The sequence below is a fragment of the Symphalangus syndactylus genome, chromosome 16, assembly GCF_028878055.3.
Source record: "Symphalangus syndactylus isolate Jambi chromosome 16, NHGRI_mSymSyn1-v2.1_pri, whole genome shotgun sequence".
Taxonomy (NCBI): Eukaryota; Metazoa; Chordata; class Mammalia; order Primates; family Hylobatidae; genus Symphalangus; species Symphalangus syndactylus.
In genome coordinates this window covers 9,457,042-9,478,234 of record NC_072438.2, presented here as the reverse complement: position 1 = coordinate 9,478,234, position 21,193 = coordinate 9,457,042, and the positions used below count along the sequence as shown (strand labels likewise).

Below are 21,193 nucleotides of genomic sequence, written 5' to 3'. Positions count from 1 at the left end.
ACCTCAGGGAAGTGAGGGCCTGAACACGTATTTTCTGCTGGAAGTGAGGCAACAGCCTCTCTACCAACTTTTCTCCTCAGGCTCAAGTGTGGGTGGGACAGTACTCCTAGAGAGAGCAGGGGCTGCCAGCTGAGAGTGTCCACATGAAGACCACGGTCTCACAGTTGCTGTTTTGTAGAGATGTGGTGGTCTCCTCAGTTCAGCCAGGTCTAGGCTCTCGTCCACGACCAAGAAGAATGAAGCATGGCAATACCAGAGAGTGAGTATGGCAGAGTAGGATTTATTAAGCGAAAGGAAAGCTCTAAGCAGCAAAAGGAGACCTGAAAGCAGGTTGCCTGAAATGGGCCTAATTTCCTTTTTTTTTTTTTGGAGACGGAGTATTGCTCTGTTGCCCGGGCTGGAGTGCAGTGGCTTGATCTCAGCTCATTGGAACCTCTGTCTCCCCGGTTCAAGTGATTCTCCCGCCTCAGCCTCCCGAGCAGCTGGGATTACAGGCACCCACCATCATGCCCAGCTAATTTTTTGTATTTTTGTAGAGATGGGGTTTCACCATGTTGTTGGCCAGGCTGGTCTTGAATTCCTGACCTCAGATGATCCATCTGCCTCTGCCACCCAAAGTGTTGGGATTACAGGCATGAGCCACCTCACCCATCTGAGTTCTGGGTCTTTCATGGGGCAAGAAAAAGGAAGTCTTCTGTGGGTTCTGCCTAAATGGGAGGGGTAAATTCCCCACTAAGGGTGTTGCATCTGTGCATGCCTGGGGTTGGCCACAGTGACTCCATCTTAGTTATTACCCATGAGTGCCTAAGCAAAACCTCAGAGAAAGGGGGGAAGGGGTGTGCTAAAACAACAATGCTAATGTCGTGTGTATGATATTCTAATAAGCTGGGTCAAGTTTAGGACATTTAGGTTGATTTATTGCGCCTGCACCTAAGTTGAAAAAAATCCCTTCTGAGCAAAATCCTGGCATAAGGAAGTTCTTAACCACGTTTCTTCCTGCTAACTACAGGGGCAGTGCTGGTGCGGTCCTGTGGGTGTTTTTTCTCTCCCAAAACCCTCCCTCTCTATCTGCCTAATCAGCCTCTGACTCCCTCCTCTCTCAGAGGTTTGTTTTCCTTTTAAATATCAGACAGTAAACAAAGAATGATGGGGCTCCAGTAGGAGAGAACACGATGTCTTCAGATCTCTTTGCAGCCTTGACCTCCAAAGTTTAGATGTAGAGGGAATGGATTAAAGGCAAACTTCTTGTTTTCCTATTTATCTTTGGACCTAATTGTCAGGCTGTAACTGTGTGTTTTTCTCCTGTGGTGTGGGGCACTCTGAGTTTAAGCACTAATCACTTGCATCCACATCTACCTGCACTTCCGTTCCAGAAGGAAGGCCGTAAGTGTGAGTTGTCCAGATCCTTGGCATTTTGAACAAAGAATTGAACAAAACACAGAAAGTAACAGAGGAACAAAACACCGGAGGAAGCAGCAAAAGTAGAAATTTATTAAAGTGAGAAAGCATTCCACAGGGTGGGCGTGGGCTCAAGCAAATGGCTCAAGGACCTGGTTACAAAGTTTTCTGGGTTTGAAGTACAGCTTTTGGGGTCCTTATTGGCTAACCCTTATCTGGATGAAGGATTTGGTCTGTGGCTAATTAAAAACCGAGAGGAATTGACATCCTATGCAGATGAAGGGGTGGCCTATGCTTAGCCTGTGGCCACTCCAAGGCACTCTCCTTTTCCATCTGAGGAGTGGTGGAATGGGGTGGGTTGTAGGGAGAGTAGCCTTTGATCCTTTGCCACTCTGGTGTGGGGGGACGGGTTCTTTTTCTTTTGGTTTAGCTGTTGGAAGTTGGTGTTAACTGGTCTTAGGTTCCCTTTCCCCAGACCTTGGTGTTTTTTCTTTTAGGAAGTCAGCACAAATTGGCCTTAAGTTCCCTGCCTCCACACCCTATTCTCCTGCCTCACTTCTGTGTAACTCAACACCATCTTACAACAAATCTATTAAATAAAGGGAAAAGAAAATCAATACTTACAGGGTGCCGAGCATTTGCAGGTTATTTGTAATCAATCTGTCCTGGCATCCTGTATTTAATGGATATATACATTAGTAAGCTATAACTGCATAACAAACAATCTCAAAACATACTAGCTCATGATTGAGGTGGTTAGAAATTTAGGCTGGGCTCAGCAAGGCTGTTCTGGGCTCAGCTTGGCTCCTTCAGGCATGAGTGCTCAGCTGCTGGTGAATTAGGTGGCTCTGCTTCTGGGAATGAGCTGTCTATAAACTGAGGCACTTTGGCTTTTCTCAGCATGCTATTTTATCCTCCAGAAAGCTAAAATGGGCTTGTTGTAATAGAGGTGAAAGGGTTCTGAAAAAGAAAACAGAAGCATCTAAAACTGTTTGAACCTAGGTACCAAAGGGACACACTGTCATATGCACAGCTTTGGCCTGTGCAAATAAGGCAAGAAAGAGTCAAGGTTTGGGAAGCAGAATCTGTCTCTTGATGGGAACCACTATAAAAGCCATTGCCAAGGGCATGAATACAAGAAGAAATTTTAAAATATTTATCTTTTTTATTTTTGAGATGCAGTTTTGCTCTTGTCACCAAGGCTGGAGTGCAATGGCATGACCTGAGCTCACTGCAACCTCTGCCTTCTGGGTTCAAGCAATTCTCCTGCTTCAGCCTCCAGAGTAGCTGGGATTACAGGCACATACCACCATGCCTGGCTAATTTTTTCTATTTTTAGTAGAGATGTATTTCCCCATGTTGGCCAGGCTGGTCTGGAACTCCTGACCTTAGGTGATCCACCCACTTTGGCCTCCCAAAGTGCTGGGATTACAGGTGTGAGCCACCACACCCGGCCAAAAAAAATTCGTCATTTATGCAATCAATTTTATTATGCCTTTTCTTGCAGATGAGGTTTATATAACTGCCCCAAAGCTACTAAGCAGTTGGCTGGGACTCAGGATCAACTTTGCCTGAAAGCAAGAAACATCACTCTGTCTAACTTCCAATATATTATAAGGCTATAGTAACCAAAATAGCATGGTACTGGTACAAAAACAGACACACAGACCAATAGAACAGAATACAACACTCAGAAATAAACCTGCACACCTACAGTCATCTAATTTTTAACTAAGCTGGTGAAATAAGCAATGGAGAAAGCACTCTCTATTCAATAAATGGTGCTGGGATAACCAGCTACTCATATGCAGAAGAGTAAAACCAGATCTATACATTTGGCCATATACAAAAATTAACATGGGATCAATTAAGGATTTAAATTTAAGACCTCAAATTATAAGAATTCTACAACGCCACCTAGGAAATAGATTTCTTGACATTAGCCTCAGGAAAGAATTTTTGGCTAAGTCTCCAAAAGCAATTTCTGGAAAAACAAACATTAACAAGTGGGACTTAATTAAACTAAAAAGCTTCTGCTCAGCAAAAGAAACTATCAACAGAGTAAACGGAAAATCTATAGAATGAAAGAAAATATTTGCAAGCTATGGATCTGATAAAGGGCTAATTTCTGGAATCTGTAAGAAACACAAACAATTAAACAAGCAGAAAACAAATAAGCCTGTTTAAAAATGTGCAAAAACATGAACAGATACTTATCCAAAGAGAACTTACAAGCACCAACAAATGTGAAAATATGATCCACATCACTAATCATCAGAGCAATGCGAATCAAAACCACAGTGAGCTATCATCTCACACCAGTCAGAATGCATATTGTTAAAAAGTCAACAAAAGACATATGTTGGTGAAACTGTGGGAAAAACAGAAAACTTATACACTCCTGGTAGGAATGTAAATCAGTTCAGCCACTGTGGAAAGCAGTTTGGAGATTTCTCAAAGAACTTAGAACTACCATTTTACCCTGCAATCCCATTACTGGGTATTTATCTTTAAAAAAATTATTCTACCAAAAAGACACATGCACTCACTTGTTTATTGCAGCACTATGTACAATAGCAAAGACATGAAATCAGCGTAGTAACCTATGAGTGTAAGGTTGGATTTTAGAAATGTGGCACATATACACCATGGAATACTGTGCAGCCATAAAAAGAATAAAATTATGTTTTTATTTGCTGCAACATGGAAGTAGCTGGAGGCTATTATTCTAAAGAAATTTATTCAGAAACAGAAAATCAAATACTGAATTTTCTCAGATATAAGTGGGAGCTAAATGTTGGGTACTCATGAACATAAAAATGGCAACAATAGACACTGGGAACTAGTAGATGTAGGAAGGAGGGAAAGCAAGTGTTGAAAAACTGTTGAGTACTATGTTCAGTACCTGGGTGACAAGATCACTCATACCCAAAACAGCAACATCACACAATATGCACATCAAACAAACCTGCATATGTACCCCCTTAATCTAAAATAAAGTTGAAAAAAAGTTTACAGTACCAACCATGTGCCATAAAACTTATACTTCCACAAAAAATATATATAAAGCATCTTGGTTTAAAAATCTATAAACGTATACAGTTGGAAGCTAAAAAATAAACAGTTGGAAGACCTAATGCATATTCTATCTTTTACATAAAATGGTAAACATTAATTTCCACAAAGCAAATGGCTACAACAAAATCCAAGCACCCTTTTCCTCTGAGTCATGGCTCCTGGAAAATGAGGCTGTGCATAAAGATGGGGCTGTGCATCTTCTCTCCTGAGTCCTAAGACAGATCCATCAATACAGCTACCTTCAGCTCCCCAAGGGGTACCCCAAGAATCACATTCTGTTGCTATTACACTGCCACAAGTGAGGAGCCCACTGCATAGTCAGCCCCAGGACTAAGGCAGAGTCAGCGAGCCCTGAGGGACAGAGGCAAGAGGCAGGCAGCAGCTGGAGGGAGAGAGAAGAGATACAAAGACCCATAACAAGCCTTCAGCTTGATTTTGGTACAAAGCCTGCTGAAGTCACCCTCTTCTCCTTTACATCCAAAAACTACTTCAGATAAGAGTCTTCACTGTCTTTATAATTGAGCTCCTTCTCTGAGAGCTAAACTGAGTATATGGGAAATGTAGGGAGGGTGTTTTAAAAGAAAAAGTCCCACACAACTCTTGGGGTCGCAAATGGCTGTTAGAGAAGAGGATTTGAAGGTTCAAATATCCTCAGTGAAATAAGCGTTGCTGGTACGAAATAATTACCAATGTGTGTACCACCCTCTCGCTGCCTCATTGACTCAGGCTGGTTATATGAATATTTTCCTTGACTCAATTCTTTACACAGGATGCTTCTTGAATAATCCATTTGGAGACTCCAGAGAAATAAAAACAGGGCTGCTCTTTCTCTGTAGGCCACTCTGCATCTAGGCCACTCTTTCCAGTGTTCTATTTTCTCTCCACCACTCTGTGTAAAAGGGTCTCACCCTGCACTTCCCATTTTGCTTTTACTATGGGGAAGTTCCCTCTCAATCTTTGTTTTCCACAAAAAGCCCATGTCTCATATTCCATTTTCTGAACCCTCGGCTTAGTCAAGCCCACTTGAATTTTTAGAAAGAATGTCTTAGTGTTATAAAGAAATATCTTTAAAACGTGAAAGTCATCTGACATGAGTGTGGCAGAACTCCACTCCAAACAAAGTGGATTTTCTTCCTCTAGCCGGGCCTGCAGCCTCTTTCCTCAAGACCTTTACAATGCTAGGATTCCCTTGGAAATCCTAAGACTCTTACTTGTTTCCTCCAATGAAGGAAATTACTGTTTTTCATTTGGCATGGAGAGAGAAAAGAGGCAGAGAGAAAGGTCATGGGAAGTGAAGACAGGGTAAAGTAAAGGCATCTATGCACAAGCACAGTGATCATGTTCTCACCATGGGCAACACACATGTTCAAAAAACCAGCAGAAGGTGGGAAGGCCTAACACATCAAGATGCAGAAACCTCAAATGACTTCATTTTCTGAAAATTAGAAATTGCAGAAGAAAAGATTAGTGTACAACAAAAACTATTCAAAATGAAACACAGAGAGAGAACAAAGAGAATTTTTAAAATCCAGAGTGCATCAGTGAGCTAGTAGTACAACTTGAAGCTGCCTAACATATATATATATATATATATATATGTTAGCAGTCCCCAAAGGAGAGGAGAAAGAGGAGAGGATCAAAAATATATTTGAAGAAGTATCCAAAAAATCAAAAAATTAGCAAATTTGGTAAATTATGAAAAGTTCAAAGTGCAAGAATTGTGAAGAAAATTATGACACATCACAATAAAATTGCCCCAAACCCATGATAAAAAGTCAACATGCTGTAAATAATCCATGGGTCAAAGCAGACATCAGAAGGAAAATCAGAAAATATTTTGAACTGAATGAAAATAAAAACACTAAAGTTTGTGAGCTTCCTCTAAAAATGAGCTTGGGGTAAATTTATATCATTTGTAATCATATTAGGGGAAAAAAGGTCTAAATCAATGACCTCAGCTTTAAACTGAAAAATTTAGAAAAAGTAAAATTAAACCCAAAGAGAAAAGAGAAAATAACAAAGACCAAAACAGAAATCAATGAAATAGAAAACAACACACACACACACACACACACACACACACACACACACACAGAGAAAGGTCAATAGAATCAAAGCTAGTTTTTTTTAAAAAAATTAATAAAATTGATTATCCTGTATCTAGACTGGTCAGGGGAGAAAAGAGAACAGACACAAAATGACAATATCGAGACTAAAAGATATGACATAGCTACAGATGTTCACAGATGTAAAAAGGATAAGGAAATAGTCTGAACAGCTTTATGTCAAAAATTTTAGAACTTAAAATATGTTTGAGACACAAACTACAAAAACTGATCCAAGAAAAAAAAATCTAGGCCGGGCGCGGTGGCTCACGCTTGTAATCCCAGCACTTTGGGAGGCCGAGGCAGGCGGATCACGAGGTCAGGAGATCGAGACCACGGTGAAACCCCGTCTCTACTAAAAATACAAAAAAAATTAGCCGGGCGTGGTGGCGGGCGCCTGTAGTCCCAGCTACTCGGAGAGGCTGAGGCAGGAGAATGGCGTGAACCCGGGAGGCAGAGCTTGCAGTGAGCCGAGATCGAGCCACTGCACTCCAGCCTGGGTGACAGAGCGAGACTCCGTCTCAAAAAAAAAAAAAAAAAAAAAAAAAAATCTAAATGGCATGTATTTATTTTAAAAATTAAATTTCTAGGCTGGGCGCTGTGGCTCACGCCTGTAATCACAGCACTTTGGGAGGCCGAGGCGGGTGGATCACGAGGTCAGGAAATCGAGACCATCCTGGCTAACACGGTGAAATCCCGTCTCTACTAAAAATACAAAAAATTAGCCGGGCCTGGTGGTGGGTGCCTGTAGTCCCAGCTACTCAGGAGGCTGAGGCAGGAGGATGGCGTGAACCTGGGAGGTGGAGCTTGCAGTGAGCCAAGATTATGCCACTGCACTCCAGCCTGGGCAACAGAGCAAGACTCTGTCTGAAAAAAATAAACTACTTAAAAACTTAAGGGTGAGGTAAAACAAGTTCTCTAATTTTATGTATGCATGAAAACAAAGTTTATTTTCAAATGATGCTCGTTCAACTTTGCCTAATCTCTCCGTAATTACATACACACAAACATATCATGATACATATGTGTGGCATGCAAATATATAACCAAAAAAAAAAAAAAGAAAAAAGGATGTCTTATGACATACCCAGATAACTAGTGACTATAATTATGCTTGCTAAGATTTGGGTTGGCATCCTATTTATTCCTATCACCTGACAGGATTTGCATAATAATTGCCCAGAACTAGAATGTTGATCCAGGTTCTTACATTTCCCATCCCCTTTGTTCCTTCTGAGCTGTAGCCAGAAGTTGATGGTTGGTTTATAGGAATAAGGAGGGTTAATCTAAAATGTAGGCAAAAACTTAAAGACAACCAATGAGTCTAGAATTTAATGATGATAAGTATTGAAACTGAATTTCTCTCTCTTGGGAGGCCAAGGTGGGCAGATCACGAGGTCAGGAGATCCAGACCATCCTGGCTAACATGGTGAAACCCTGTCTCTACTAAAAATATAAAAAATTAGCTGGGTGTAGTGGTGGGCAGCTGTAGTCCCAGCTACTTGGGAGGCTGAGGCAGGTAAGAATGGCGTGAACCTGGGAGGCCGAGCTTGCAGTGAGCCAAGATCACGCCACTGTACTCCAGTCTGGGTGACAGAGCGAGACTCTGTCTCAAAAAAAAAAAAAATTTTTTTTTTCTCTCTCTCTCATTTGTATTAAAAAACAAACTATGGGCCAGGTGTGGTGGCTCACACCTGTAATCCCAGCGCTTTGGGAGGCCGAGACGGGTGGATCATGAGGTCAGGAGTTCGAGATCAGCCTGACCAACGTGGTGAAACCCCATCTCTATTAAAAAAAAAAAAAAAAAGAAAAATAGCCGGGCATGGTGGTGCGTGCTTGTAATCGCAGCTACTCAGGAGGCTGAGGCAGGAGAATCACTTGAACCTGGCAGGCGGAGGTTGTAGTGAGCCGAGATCATGCCACTGCACTCCAGCCTGAGTGACACAGTGAGACTCCATCTAAAACAAAACAAAACAAAACAAAACAAAACAAAAAAACAAAAAAACCATGATAGGACTGTGTTGTTTGTAAAATAGATTTCAGTCTTATTCTTGGCCTGATTATTTGCATAAAGTACAGCAAGAATAATTATTTCTATATAGGCCTTTTAGACTGGCTTTGATGGAACTCTGTACCACAAAGAATCTCAGATAGGACTTTCCAAAGCTAAGTCCAACCATGGGTGTATATTCTCAAATACCTGTGAGTTGGGTAAACTCCTCTGTTCTTGAGGTCCCAAGAGCATGTGGTTCCTGGGCCTGTTGGAAAGTGACATTCTTTACTCACTGCAGGTTAGGAACCTGTGTAACAAGGTATAAGGCCAGTTTTTCCAAGAGGCTTTTATCAGCTCTGCAAGTCAAGCTTAACTCCTTAAAGGGAAATGTACCCTTCTAGTCAAAGACTTGGCAAAACAACCAGTTTCTCCAGTTGCATCCTGTTGAAAAAGAAAAATGAATTCTTATTGCATTGATGCAAACAACTATATTGTCATAAGTTAAGAACACTCACAACTAGTTTTGAAATTCTAGAGAAGCCAGGCAGAGAGAGAGAGACAAATGTGCTCCAAATTTTGTTCACAAATTTTGTTAATATTATTACTCAATTATTAAACATTATAAATAGCTCAAAATAAGTTTCCTTGACTCTGAAAAACAAAACAAGGATGAGCAATGGTCCAAGCATAAGTAAAAAAAAATTATTTCAGTTTTCTATTAGTTCAGTCCATTTAGTTAACTCTTGTTCTGCTTGATATTTGTGAACATTTTAGCTCTTCATGAGTCCTGTATGTTTTACTTTATTTCAATGTCATGATCTCCAAAGTTATTTGGAAACCTGCATTTGAGAGCACCTGTCACAGTTTTGTAGCTTCTTATAAACCATCTCTTGAAAAGGATCTAAACAAGACAACAATTGTCTTTGAATAACAAAATGTCCAGGGTAGTTACAGTCAGAAACACAATTGACAAAGAAGTTTGATAATCTCTGTGGTTTACAATAACTTAACATAAAAACCTTAATTTTGATAGCATATACTCAGACATTAGAATATTAGAAATCTCATACAATTTTGGAACATATATTAGTATCATTTATCAAAATATAACCTACAGAATATTTATCAAAATATAACCTGTGTAAGCTAAAGAAAATTGGCAATCCCATGTAACTAAATATGTCAAATAATCCGGTTTACCTCTCTTTTGGATACTCCAGGGGCCCTCTGTAGCATTCCTCAGGCATGAGGAAAGACAATTTTGAAACTGAAGTTTGATTTTGGGAAGAAACGTTAGAGGTTTAAAACACTTGATGTTATGAAATAGAATTCCAAATTATCATGTTATATATTTTGCCACAATTGTTTCAAAAAATTTACAAAAGTAAAACCCTTTTATAACACTTTACAAATTTTGCTAAAGAGCAGATTAGTGCCTTAAGAGTACCTTGTTGTGCTATTATTTAAATGCTTAATTTACCAAAAAAAATATAATACCCTTTGTAATTTAATGTTCATAGACAAAATTTATTTGGCAAGATGAATTTTATAGAAACTTTTTATAACTTGTTTAAACTTTTAGCTTTATCTTATCTAATTCAGAACAATCCTTTAACCCTAAACAAAAATGTATATTTTGACATCTGCTTTTGACCAATAATTGCTGTCTGTTTTTATTTCTCAATGATTAAAGTCATGTGAACTTCAATGTACCACAGCTTTTACCTTCCCTTCAAAAAACATTTGATCCAAGAACTCGTTTTTCTCTAGGTCAATTAGAGCTTTATAAAAATAGACATTACACAGATACAGCACATATAACTACACAGAAAGGCAAAAAAGAATCCCGTAGGTATAAGATGTTTTGTTTCCCATTTTCCTAATTAGATTATTGGCCTCTCATGCATGTATTGAGTGGAAAAACAAAATGGAGAAAAAGAATTCAGTCAACTGATAAGAATCATTTTTTTCAGCAAAACAAGGTCCAATAAAAAAAAAAGGGCCTTTAAATATACCTATAACTTGGGCCAGGCATGGTGGCTCATGCCTGTAATCCCAGCACTTTGGGAGGCTGAGGCAGGTGGAACACGAGGTCAAGAGATTGAGACCATCCTGGCCAACATGGTGAAACCCTGTCTCTACTAAAAATACAAAAATTAGCTGGGTGTGGTGGTGTGTACCTCTAGTACCAGCTACTCAGGAGGGTGAGGCAGGAGAGTCACTCAGACCCAGGAAGGAGAGGTTGCAGTGAGCTGAGATCACACCACTGCACTCCAGCTTGGCTACAGAGCAAGACTCAGTCTTAACAACAACAAAAAAAGATATATATATATATATATGTGTGTGTGTGTGTGTGTGTAACATTTGGATATGCACTTTTAATTAAGCTGAATGTACTTTAAGAAAATTCTTTTAAATTCCTCATTACCTGCTTTAGCTGTGCCAAGCAGCCAATATTTCTGGCTTTCAGACTTTCCTAAAAGTAACTGTACAGGTGAAACCAACAAGCACTAATTAAGGTTATGATTTAACCGTGAGTTTCAAAGAGGTAAGCAGTTCTTACAAAATCTATTTTATTATTATTTTTTCGAGATGGAGTCTTGCTCTGTTGCCCAGGCTACAGTGCAGCAATCTTGGCTCACTGCAACCTCTGCCTCCTGAGTTCAAGCAATTCTCCTGCCTCAGCCTCTGAGTAAATGGGATTACAGATGCCCACCACCACGCCTGGCTAATTTTTGTATATTTAGTACAGATGGGGTTTCACCATCTTGGCCAGGCTAGTCTCAAACTCCTGAACTCATGATCCACCTGCCTCCATCTCCCAAAGTGCTGGAATTACAGATGTGAGCCATCACGCCTGGCCACAAAATCTAAAACCCAGAAAAAGGAGGGTTTAAGATAAAACTCAAGAGTTGTTCATGAAGGGAAGATAATCACCAAATGGCAAAAGTCACACAGATATCAACCCAAAAGTACTCATTCCTTTACCCAGGATTGAACCCAGACTGCAGAGGCTAAAGCAAAATATTGCCATGTGGTTACAGGTCATGCCCCCAAGGACATAAAACAAAATGGAGGCCTGCAGCAAAGATCCCTACTGACCAAACAGGAAGACCTGCAAAGCACACCAGATTGTCTACAGCTTAAGACCAACTTCACAATTTTTTTTTTATAATTAAAACTTTTACAGAGAATATAAACAGTGAGGCCTAGTAAAATGTTCTCTAAAAGTGGGGGTGTGGGGGGACCTTCTCACTTAAAACTTAACTGCTGACAGGGTGGAGAAAATGAATAAAAAATACTTAAGTGTAGGAGAGGGAAGAAACTTTATTCTTATGCAAATGGGTTATTTTCTCCAGGGCTTGGACAGAGCTGGAGTCCTTGGTCAGAGGAGGGGGAGAAACTGTGGATAAGTGGCAGATAACTCACTGCCCAAGCCATGCACTCTGGCCCCAACCCAGAGGGTGCAGGGGAGTGACCATTCACTGGTCCATCTCATGTGCACCTGCAACTTTTGGGGTGGGGTGGCGTGCAGTTTCCTCTATTCTCAGAAGTACAACGATGAAAAGGCTTAGAAGCAAAAGGGAAAAAGTTTCTTGGTTTGCATCTTACCCTTCCTCAAGGCCCATGTCTGGGCACCAAAAGTTTTTAGAATTTTCTCCTTAGCTCAGCTAAAACTGAGTTCTTATCACACCAAGTAAAGATTAGGCTTGCAGACACCCTGAAGGGTGAAGAGCAGAATTTATTGGGTAAAAAGGGAAAGAAGAAAAAAAAAAAACCTGACAGCAAAGTGAGAGGGAATCTTGAACACCAGGCCACCACAGAGGAACCAAAGAGATCATATTCCTCCCCCCTGCACAAAGTGTGAACTTTCCATTGGCTCCATCCCATTCCCCCAGTGCACTGGTGGGTCCCCAGTTCACTGTGGGCTTGTGCAGACAAGACCGTGGGCAGGTTCCCTCATCTGCCTCCTGCATCTATCAACAGCACAGATGCTCTACCAAAACACAGCCAGACTTTTTCTTCCAAACCAGGGTCTCCAGCCACCTCCTACAGATGCATTCAGGCAGGGAACAGGTCAGTATCCCCCTAGGATGGAGATCCCAGAAGAAAGGGCAGGTTGCTATCTTTGCTGGTTTTCAGCCTTCCCTGGTGATAATTCCAGGTACTGGAAAATCCAAGGTGACTAGGTCTGGAGTGGAGCCCCAGCAAACCACAGTCGCCCTACAAAATGGTGGCCAGATTGTTAAAAAAACAAACAAACAAAAAAACACACAAAAAACCACCACAACCCCATCCAAAGGTCAGCAAAATATTGAAGGTAGATAGGTCTTGGATTGAATTCCCCAAAGTTGGGCTTTTTGTCCACACAGCCAGCCAGAATTCTTTCTGGTGAGAGTAAAATTGCTTGTGATTTTCACTGAACCTGCCCAAGAGTTCTTCTTATATATGGAACCCCTGGCTCCTTTCTAGAGAATTTCTCTTCTTGGCCAGGATCCCTGTTCAGAATGCTAATACATGATTCCTGTCCCAACTTCATATAACAATTGATCAATCTGCCCAGACTACTTTAGAAATAAAGCAACCACGACTAGAAAATACTTTTATTTTTATTATTTGGACCTGGATTATAATAACAAAGTAAAATATTGTTAGAGATCTGATGATATGGTCTGGCTCTGTGTCCCCAGCCAAATCTCATTTTCAGTTTTAATTCAAATTGTAATCCCTACATTTTCGGGGAGGGATATCATAGGTGATTAGATCATGTTGTTAATTCCCTTATGCTATTCTCATGATAGTGAGTTCCCACGAGATCTGATGGTTTATAAAAAGCTTTTCTTCCCTTTGCATGACACTTCTCTCTCCTGCCACCATGTAAAGTAGGATGTGTTTGGTTCCCCTTCCACCATGATTGTAAGATTCCTGATGTCTTAGCAGCCATGCAGAACTGTGAGTCAATTAAACCTTTTTTCTTCCAAATTAGTCTCAGGTATTTCTTCAGAGCAGCATGAAAACAAACTGATCAGTAAATTGTACTGACACAGTGGGGCACTGCTGTAAGGATACTCAATGTGGAAGTGACTTTGGAACTAGCTGGAAGTTTGGAGGGCTCAGAAGGAAAGATGTGGGAAAGTTTGGACTCCCTAGAAACTTGTTGAGTCACTTTGACCAAAATGCTGGTAGTGATGGACAATGAAGTCCAGGCTGAGATGGTCTCACATGGAGGTGAGGAACTTATTGGGAACTGGAATAAAGGTGACCCTTGCTATGCTTTAGCAAAGAGACTGGTGGCATTTTGCTCCTGTCCTAGAGATCTGTGAAAGGTTGAACTTGAGAGATATATTTATGGTATCTGGCAAAAGAAATTAAGCAGCAAAACATCCAAAAGTTGACAAAGCAGAAAAGTTTAGACAATTCGCAGCCTAATGATGTGGTAGAAAAGAAAGACCCATTTTCTCAGAAAAAATTGGCTGCAGAATTGAGGAGCAAATGTTCATCACCAAGACAATGGGGAAAACGCCTTCAGGGTATGTTACAGACCTTTGTGGCATCCCCTCCTCTCACAGGCCTGGAGGCCTAAGAGGCAAAAAATATTTCATGGGCTGGGCCTAGGAAACCCTGCTGTGTGCAGTCTCAGGACTTGGTTCCCTGGATTCCAGTCACTCCAGCCATGGCTAAAAGGGGCCAAGGTACAGCTGGAGCCATTGCTTCAGATGTAAGATCCAAGCCTTAGCATTTTCCTCATGGTTTTGGTCCTGTAGGCACACAGAAGAATTGAAGTTTAGAAGCCTCTGTTTAGATTTCAGAGGATGTGTGGAAATGCCTGGATATCCAAGCAGAAGTTTGCTGCAGGGGCAGAGCCTTCATGGAGAATCTCTGCTAGGCCAGTGCAGAAAAAAATGTGGAGCTGAGGCCTACACACAGTCCCCACTGGGGCCCTGCCTACTGAAGCTGTGAGAAGAGGGCAAAGTCCTCCAGACCCCAGAATGGTAGATCCACTGTCAGCTTGCATTGTGTGCCTAGAAAAGCCACAGACACTCAATACCAGACTGTGAAGCAGCTGGGAGACTACCCTGCAAAGCCACAGAGGTGAAGCTGCCCAAGGCTGTGAAAGCTCACTTTTTTGCATCAGTGTGAGTTAAATATGAGACATGGAGTCAAAGGAGATCACTTTAAGGTTTAATGACTACCCTATTGAATTTTGGACTTCAGTGGGGCCTGCAGCCGCTTTGTTTTGGCCAATTTCTCCCATTTGAAATGGGTGTATTTACCCAATACCTATACTCCCATTATATCTTGGAAGTAGCTAACTTGCTTTTTGATTTTTTTTTTTTTTTTTTTGAGACGCAGTCTCGCTCTGTCACCCAGGCTGGAGTGCAGTGGCGCGATCTCGGCTCACTGCAAGCTCCGCCTCCTGGGTTCACGCCATTCTCCTGCCTCAGCCTCTCCGAGTAGCTGGGACTACAGGCACCCGCCACCACGTCCAGCTAATTTTTTTTGTATTTTTAGTAGAGACAGGGTTTCACCGTGGTCTCGATCTCCTGACCTCGTGATCTGCCCGCCTCGGCCTCCCAAATCGCTGGGATTACAAGCATGAGCCACCGCGCCCAGCCCTGCTTTTTGATTTCACAGGCTCATATGAGGAAGGGACTTGCCTTATCTCAGATGAGACTATGGACTTAGACTTTTTGGGTTAATGCTGAAATGAGTTGACTTTGGGGATCTGTTGGGAAGGCATAGTTGTGTTTTGGAATGTGAGAAACACGTGTTTTGGGAGTGATCAAAGGTGGAATAATATGGTCTGGCTTTGTGTATCCACCCAAATTTCATCTTGAATTGTAATCCCCATGTTTGGGGAGGGAACTCATGGGTGCTTATTAGATCATGAAGGCAGTTCCCCCATGCTGTTCTGGAGATATTGGCTCACTGCAACCTCCTCCTCCTGGATCCAAGTGATTCTCCTGCCTCAGCCTCCTGAGTAGCTGGGATCACAGGCGCCAGCCACCATACCCGGCTAATTTTTGTATTTTTAGTAGAGATGGGGTTTCACCATGTTGGCCAGGCTGGTCTCGAACTCCTGACCTTGTGACTCACCCACCTCGGCCTCCCAAAATGTTGGGATTACAGGCGTGAGCCACCGTACCTAGCCACCTCTTTCCTTTATAAATTATCCATTCTCATCTACTTCTCTATAGCAGTGTAAATACAAACTAACATATCTGGGTTTAATTTCAGCTGACAAAACAAAGTGAGGTAACTTAGGGAAAGAATACAGTAAAAATAGAAAAATTTCAGGAGTTATTTGCAGTCTGATATCTCTGTTTCAGGAGGACCTGTTGGTTTGTGCCTTGTACAACAAAATGGTGATTACACTGCCCAGATGCTTTCTTAGTTCTCATTTCTAGCACTTTTAAAATTGCATTTTTTCTCTTTTTTGCTTCCTTTTTCCTCTCTTTACATTCTTTCCTGTGTTCTTTTTATCTCTTTTGTTCTCTTTCCGTTTTGTATGGATATGCAAATATAGGCAAGGATAAAACATGTATGGTGTCTTGTTCTGATTAAATGACACAATGCCAAAAAATTAGAAAATAAAAAAACAATTCAATAAAACAAATTAACCTACAAATCTACCATGGAGAATTTATCTTCCTTAACTTCCAACTTTCTGGGTTTTCGGGTGTGAGACTGGGCCAAAAGTGGACAACTGTGTTCAATTGTGAAAGGAATTTTTATTGTCCTACCAACTTGACAATGATACACCTAAGAAGATAAACCAGTTGAGGATCAAGTGGTTAGCCTACGTTCCATAAGTTAAGAGTTGTGCAGGAGACCAGAGACAGGCCAAGGAAACACTTTGAACTCTTTGTCTTGCATCTCAGCACTATCTCTGATGCCAACCCACACACTCACAAACACACAAACACAGACACAAATGCATGTTTCTCAGCCAGGAGATGTAATATTGTTAAACTGTCAATATTTCTGGGTATTGCACAAATTCAGTGTCATCCTTATTAAAATTCCAGTGTTACTTGGCAGAGATATTTAATATAATTCTAAAATTCATGTGTAATCTCAAGGGACCATGAATAGCCAACAGCTTTAGAAAAGAACAAAGAAGTACCACACCTCATGATGTCAAAACAGAGTCCAAAGCTACAAAAATAAAACCAATGTGGTAATGGCATAAAGAGAAAAAATACGTAACAGTAAAAAGAACCCAGAAATAAACCTGTGCAAATATTACCAAATAATCTTTTACCAGGTTACCATGACCAAACAGTGAAGAAAAGGTCAGACTCCCCAACCAACGGTATGAGAAAACTCAACATCTAAATGAAAGATAATGAACTTGGACCTTTCTCTTCAATGCAAACAAGATATTTTACATACACTAAACATAAAACTTAAAAGACATATAACTCTTGAACACTTAGAAGAAAATATAGGGAGAAGCCTAGTAACATTGGTTTTGGCAGGTTTTTTGAATATTACATTAAAAGCAGAAGCAACAAGAGAATTAGAAAAGGTACTATATCAAACTTTCAAAACCTTCTGCACATCCACACATCAAGGGAAACACTAAGTGGAGTACAAATGCCATCAACCATTTGACTTCTGAAACATAACCATCACCAAGGGTGAATAACTCCATTTTTTTAACGGACCAGTGTCCTCAAAGACATTTCCTAAAAGAAGCTACGCAAATAACCAAGAGGAATTAGAAAACACAATCAAAATCACTTATGAGAAGAATGCAAAGCAAAATCTCAATGAACTCTTAACTCTCACCCACTAGCATGGCCACTATTCAACAAATGAAAAGTAATCAATGTTGTCAAGTATGTAGGATCCGGAACCTCCATGCACTGTTGGTGGAAAAGAATAATGCAGCCCTCAATAAAAGTAGGATGCAGGTTTTCCAAAATATTAAAAATGAACTGTGGCTCATGCCTGTGATTTCAACACTTGAGGAGGCTAAAGTGGGAGAATTACTAAGGCTCAGAAGTTTGAGTTCAGCCTGGGCAACACAGTGAGACCCCATCTCTTCAAAAAATACAAAAATTAGCCAGGTATGCTGGCATGTGCCTGAAGTCTCAGCTAGTTTGGTGACTGAGGTTGAAGGATCATTTGAGCCTGGGATGTAAAGGCTGCAGTGAGCCATTACTGCACCACTGCACTCTAGCCTGGGTGACAAAGTGAAACCCAATCTCAAAAAAAAAAAAAAAAAAAAAAGAAGAGAAAGAGAAAGAAAAGAGAAATTATACAACCCAGGAATCCTACTTCTGGGAATCTATGTATGCAAAGCAGGACCTGGAATAGACATTTGCACAAATATATATATATATATATATATTTTTTTTTTTTTTTGAGGAGTCTCACTCTTTCACCCAGGCTGGAGCGCAGTGGCGCGATCTCGGCTCACTGCAGGCTCCGCCCCCCGGGGTTCACGCCATTCTCCTGCCTCAGCCTCCCGCGTAGCTGGGACTACAGGCGCCTGCCACCTCGCCTGGCTAATTTTTTGTATTTTTAGTAGAGACGGGGTTTCACTGTGTTAGCCAGGATGGTCTCGATCTCCTGACCTCGTGATCCGCCCGCCTCGGCCTCCTAAAGTGCTGGGATTACAGGAGTGAGCCACCGTGCCTGGCCTGCACAAATATATTTTTAAGAGCATTCCCCAACCCCCTACACACAAAAAGGTGAGAGCACTTAAGTTTCTTGATAAATGGATAACATATAGCTTATGTTGGCAATGGAATATGGCTGTACCTTCAGATAGCAAATTATGCACATGCTACAATAAGCATAAAACTTTAAGACATATTTAGTGAAATACACCAGAAACATAGTGACAAAGAGTATATAATCCCATTTATATGAGCTATCTTAAGTAAAATGATTTTTAGAAGACATTCAGAATTATAAAGTACTCCTGCACAGATGGAATAAAAAGGTGTGAATGCTGGGAGCAAAGTCATCTGCCACCTGGAGAACAGCCACCACCAGGGGATTGCAAGCACAGATGACAACAATGACAGCAGCAAGGGCCCTGATCAGAGTAGCCGTGGCCTGAGGAGTACTTTTTGGCATGAACCAGTGTGCCAGAGGCTGGGGCCCATACTGGGGACTGGAGTTGCCCTCTATAACTCCAGAACCAGGTCCTGGTGTTTCACTTCATGTCCCACCAATGCCCCTGAGGACAGTGAATGACTTATCTCAATTAAGTGATCTAAACATTGCATTGATAAACTATAAATAACCTGAAACACTCCAGTTAAAAATTTACCACATTAAAAAATTTCAAACTTCCAATCAGAATGTAGAAAGTCTGTATGAAATTACATGGCAAAGAGAACAGTGAGAAGACTGTAGCCATAACACAAAGAAGAAGGGCTGTGAGGCATACATAGCTGGGAATAAACACATAAAGATATCCCAAAACTAAAGATAATTAGAAAATAAAATCAGAGATTCTCTTTAAATTCAGAATGAGTCAGTTTTGCAGCCTGGGAACAGATGTTCTTTCCTCATGCAGACTGCCATTTCTTCACTATAGACATTTTCATTCTCTTACTTGGAGCTACAAACTCACTCCAGAAAGAAAATATTTATGGCTAATTATGGAGCATCTACTACCCAGTACTTTCTTATGTTTACTATAATTATATATCAAAACATCCCATGAGTTATAAAGTTTTCCCAGTACTTACCTGAAAAAATTGGCAAAATAAACTCATTTATGTCAATTATAAAAAGTGAAAGGAATAACTAAACAGCTCATATAGGGTTATCCAATTAAAGCAATAAAATGAAATTGTCCTAACTAAAATATAACTTAATACACAAATTGTGAACTTGCATCTAAAAATTTTGTGTGCACTACTAAGTTTTATAAAATTATCATTTTTTTTTTTTTTTTTTTTGTAAAGCGCTGATCCTGTTTATTTGGCAGGAAAACGAGACAAACCAGCAGCCCAGGAGGGACAAGTGGGCTTAATCCTCCTCCTCGTAGTCTCCAGCCCCAGCCCCACCCTGGCCCTTCTTGGTGTTCTTCCTCTTCACGCGGCCCGGGCGGCCACCCCCATAGGGAGAGCAGAGAGAGAAGTCGATGTGCTTCTGGGAATCCAGGTGGACAATGAAGGACGGGATGTTCACCACCTGCTTGTGGACCCTGATATGGCGCTGGCAGATCAGCACGCGAGCGTGGTGGATGGACTTGGCCAAGCCCAGCTTGAAGACCTGGGTCTGTAGGTGTCTGTCTAAGAAATCCTCTATCTTCAGGCCCAGGATGTAATCCAGCTTCATCTTGCCCTCATCCAGCACCCCAATGCGGACCAGCCGCCGAAGCAGGGCATTGCCTTCGAACAGACACCGTGGGTCCTTCTCATCAAGCATCAGCAGTTCCCGGGCGGCCTTGCGGATCTTGGCCAAGGTAAATTTGACCCTCCAGACCTCACGTTTATTCTGGAGCCCATACTCGCCGATCAGCTTCAGCTCTTGGTCGAGACGAGATTTCTCGAAAGGTCTCCGCAGGGTCACATAAGTTTTGCGACAAACCCAGCTCCGGGCCACTGGCATATTGGCTCCGCTTCCCCGTCTGCGCCTGAGCGAAAGACCCGGTCACTGAGAAAGAGGTATAAAATTATAATTTCTGACCAGCTTACATAATACTTACTAAAGTAAAAATAAAAAAAATAAGAAAGAAGTGAATTATAGCTCTAGCATGAGTAACAGACAAATAAAAACAGAATTTGCATGGGGAGAGTCTCAACGATGATCCATTAAATTTTACAGTAATAGAAGAAAATATAGATTTGATTTCAGAATGTTTTAGGTTTCTAGATTTCTAGTAAATTATCCACCTTATTAAAATAATCTTTGTTCCAATATTGCTATTTTCTTTGGAAAATAGATACAAACTCTCACACAAACACAACTGCTTGCCCCATAATTTTCTTACACATAAATTTTATCTTTAGAGCAATACATTTACATATCTAACTCCATGTAAATCAAAACCAAAGTCTGCATTTATTTGCAGAGAGATGCTACATGTTCAAAATATGGAACTTTTTTAAAAGCATTCATGACTTAGAAATGTGAACTATAATTATATTCACATACTTATAATCATAAAATAACCTGTAGTAAAAAAATAATTGTACATTTAAAAATAATTAAAGTGGCCAGGTGCGATGGCTCACACCTGTAATCCCAGCACTTTGGGAGGCCGAGGTGGGCGGATCATGAGGTCAGGAGTTCAAGAACAGCCTGGCCAGCATTGTGAAACCCTGTCTCTACTGAACATACAAAAAATTAGCTGGGCATGGTGGCACGTGCCTGTAGTCACAGCTATTCATGAGGCTGAGGCAGAAGAATTGCTTGAACCTGGCAGGCGGAGGTTGCAGTGAGCCAATATTGTGCCATTACACTCTAGACTGGGCGACAGAGTGAGATGCTGTCTCAAAAAAAAAAAAAAAAAAAAATTAAAGTGTATAACTGGACTGTGTGTAATACAAAGAAGAAATGCTTGAGAAGAATAACTCATTTACTCTGATGTGATAATTACATGTCATATGCCTGTATCAAAATAACCCAAATAAGCCATAAATAC

At 40.9% G+C, this 21,193-nt stretch overlaps 1 protein-coding gene across 1 annotated transcript; it reads right to left on the bottom strand.

The window, feature by feature from the left end:
* Positions 1 to 1,469: 1,469 nt before the first annotated feature.
* Positions 1,470 to 21,118, bottom strand: LOC129464949 (small ribosomal subunit protein uS4-like). Its single transcript, XM_063619652.1, has 2 exons — positions 8,782 to 21,118; positions 1,470 to 5,911 (listed from the first exon to the last, which is right to left on the bottom strand). The coding sequence occupies exon 1, from the start codon at positions 20,155 to 20,157 to the stop codon at positions 19,573 to 19,575; it is 585 nt and encodes a 194-aa protein (XP_063475722.1). The 5' UTR covers positions 20,158 to 21,118; the 3' UTR covers positions 1,470 to 5,911; positions 8,782 to 19,572.
* Between the last annotated feature and the right edge of the window lie 75 nt (positions 21,119 to 21,193).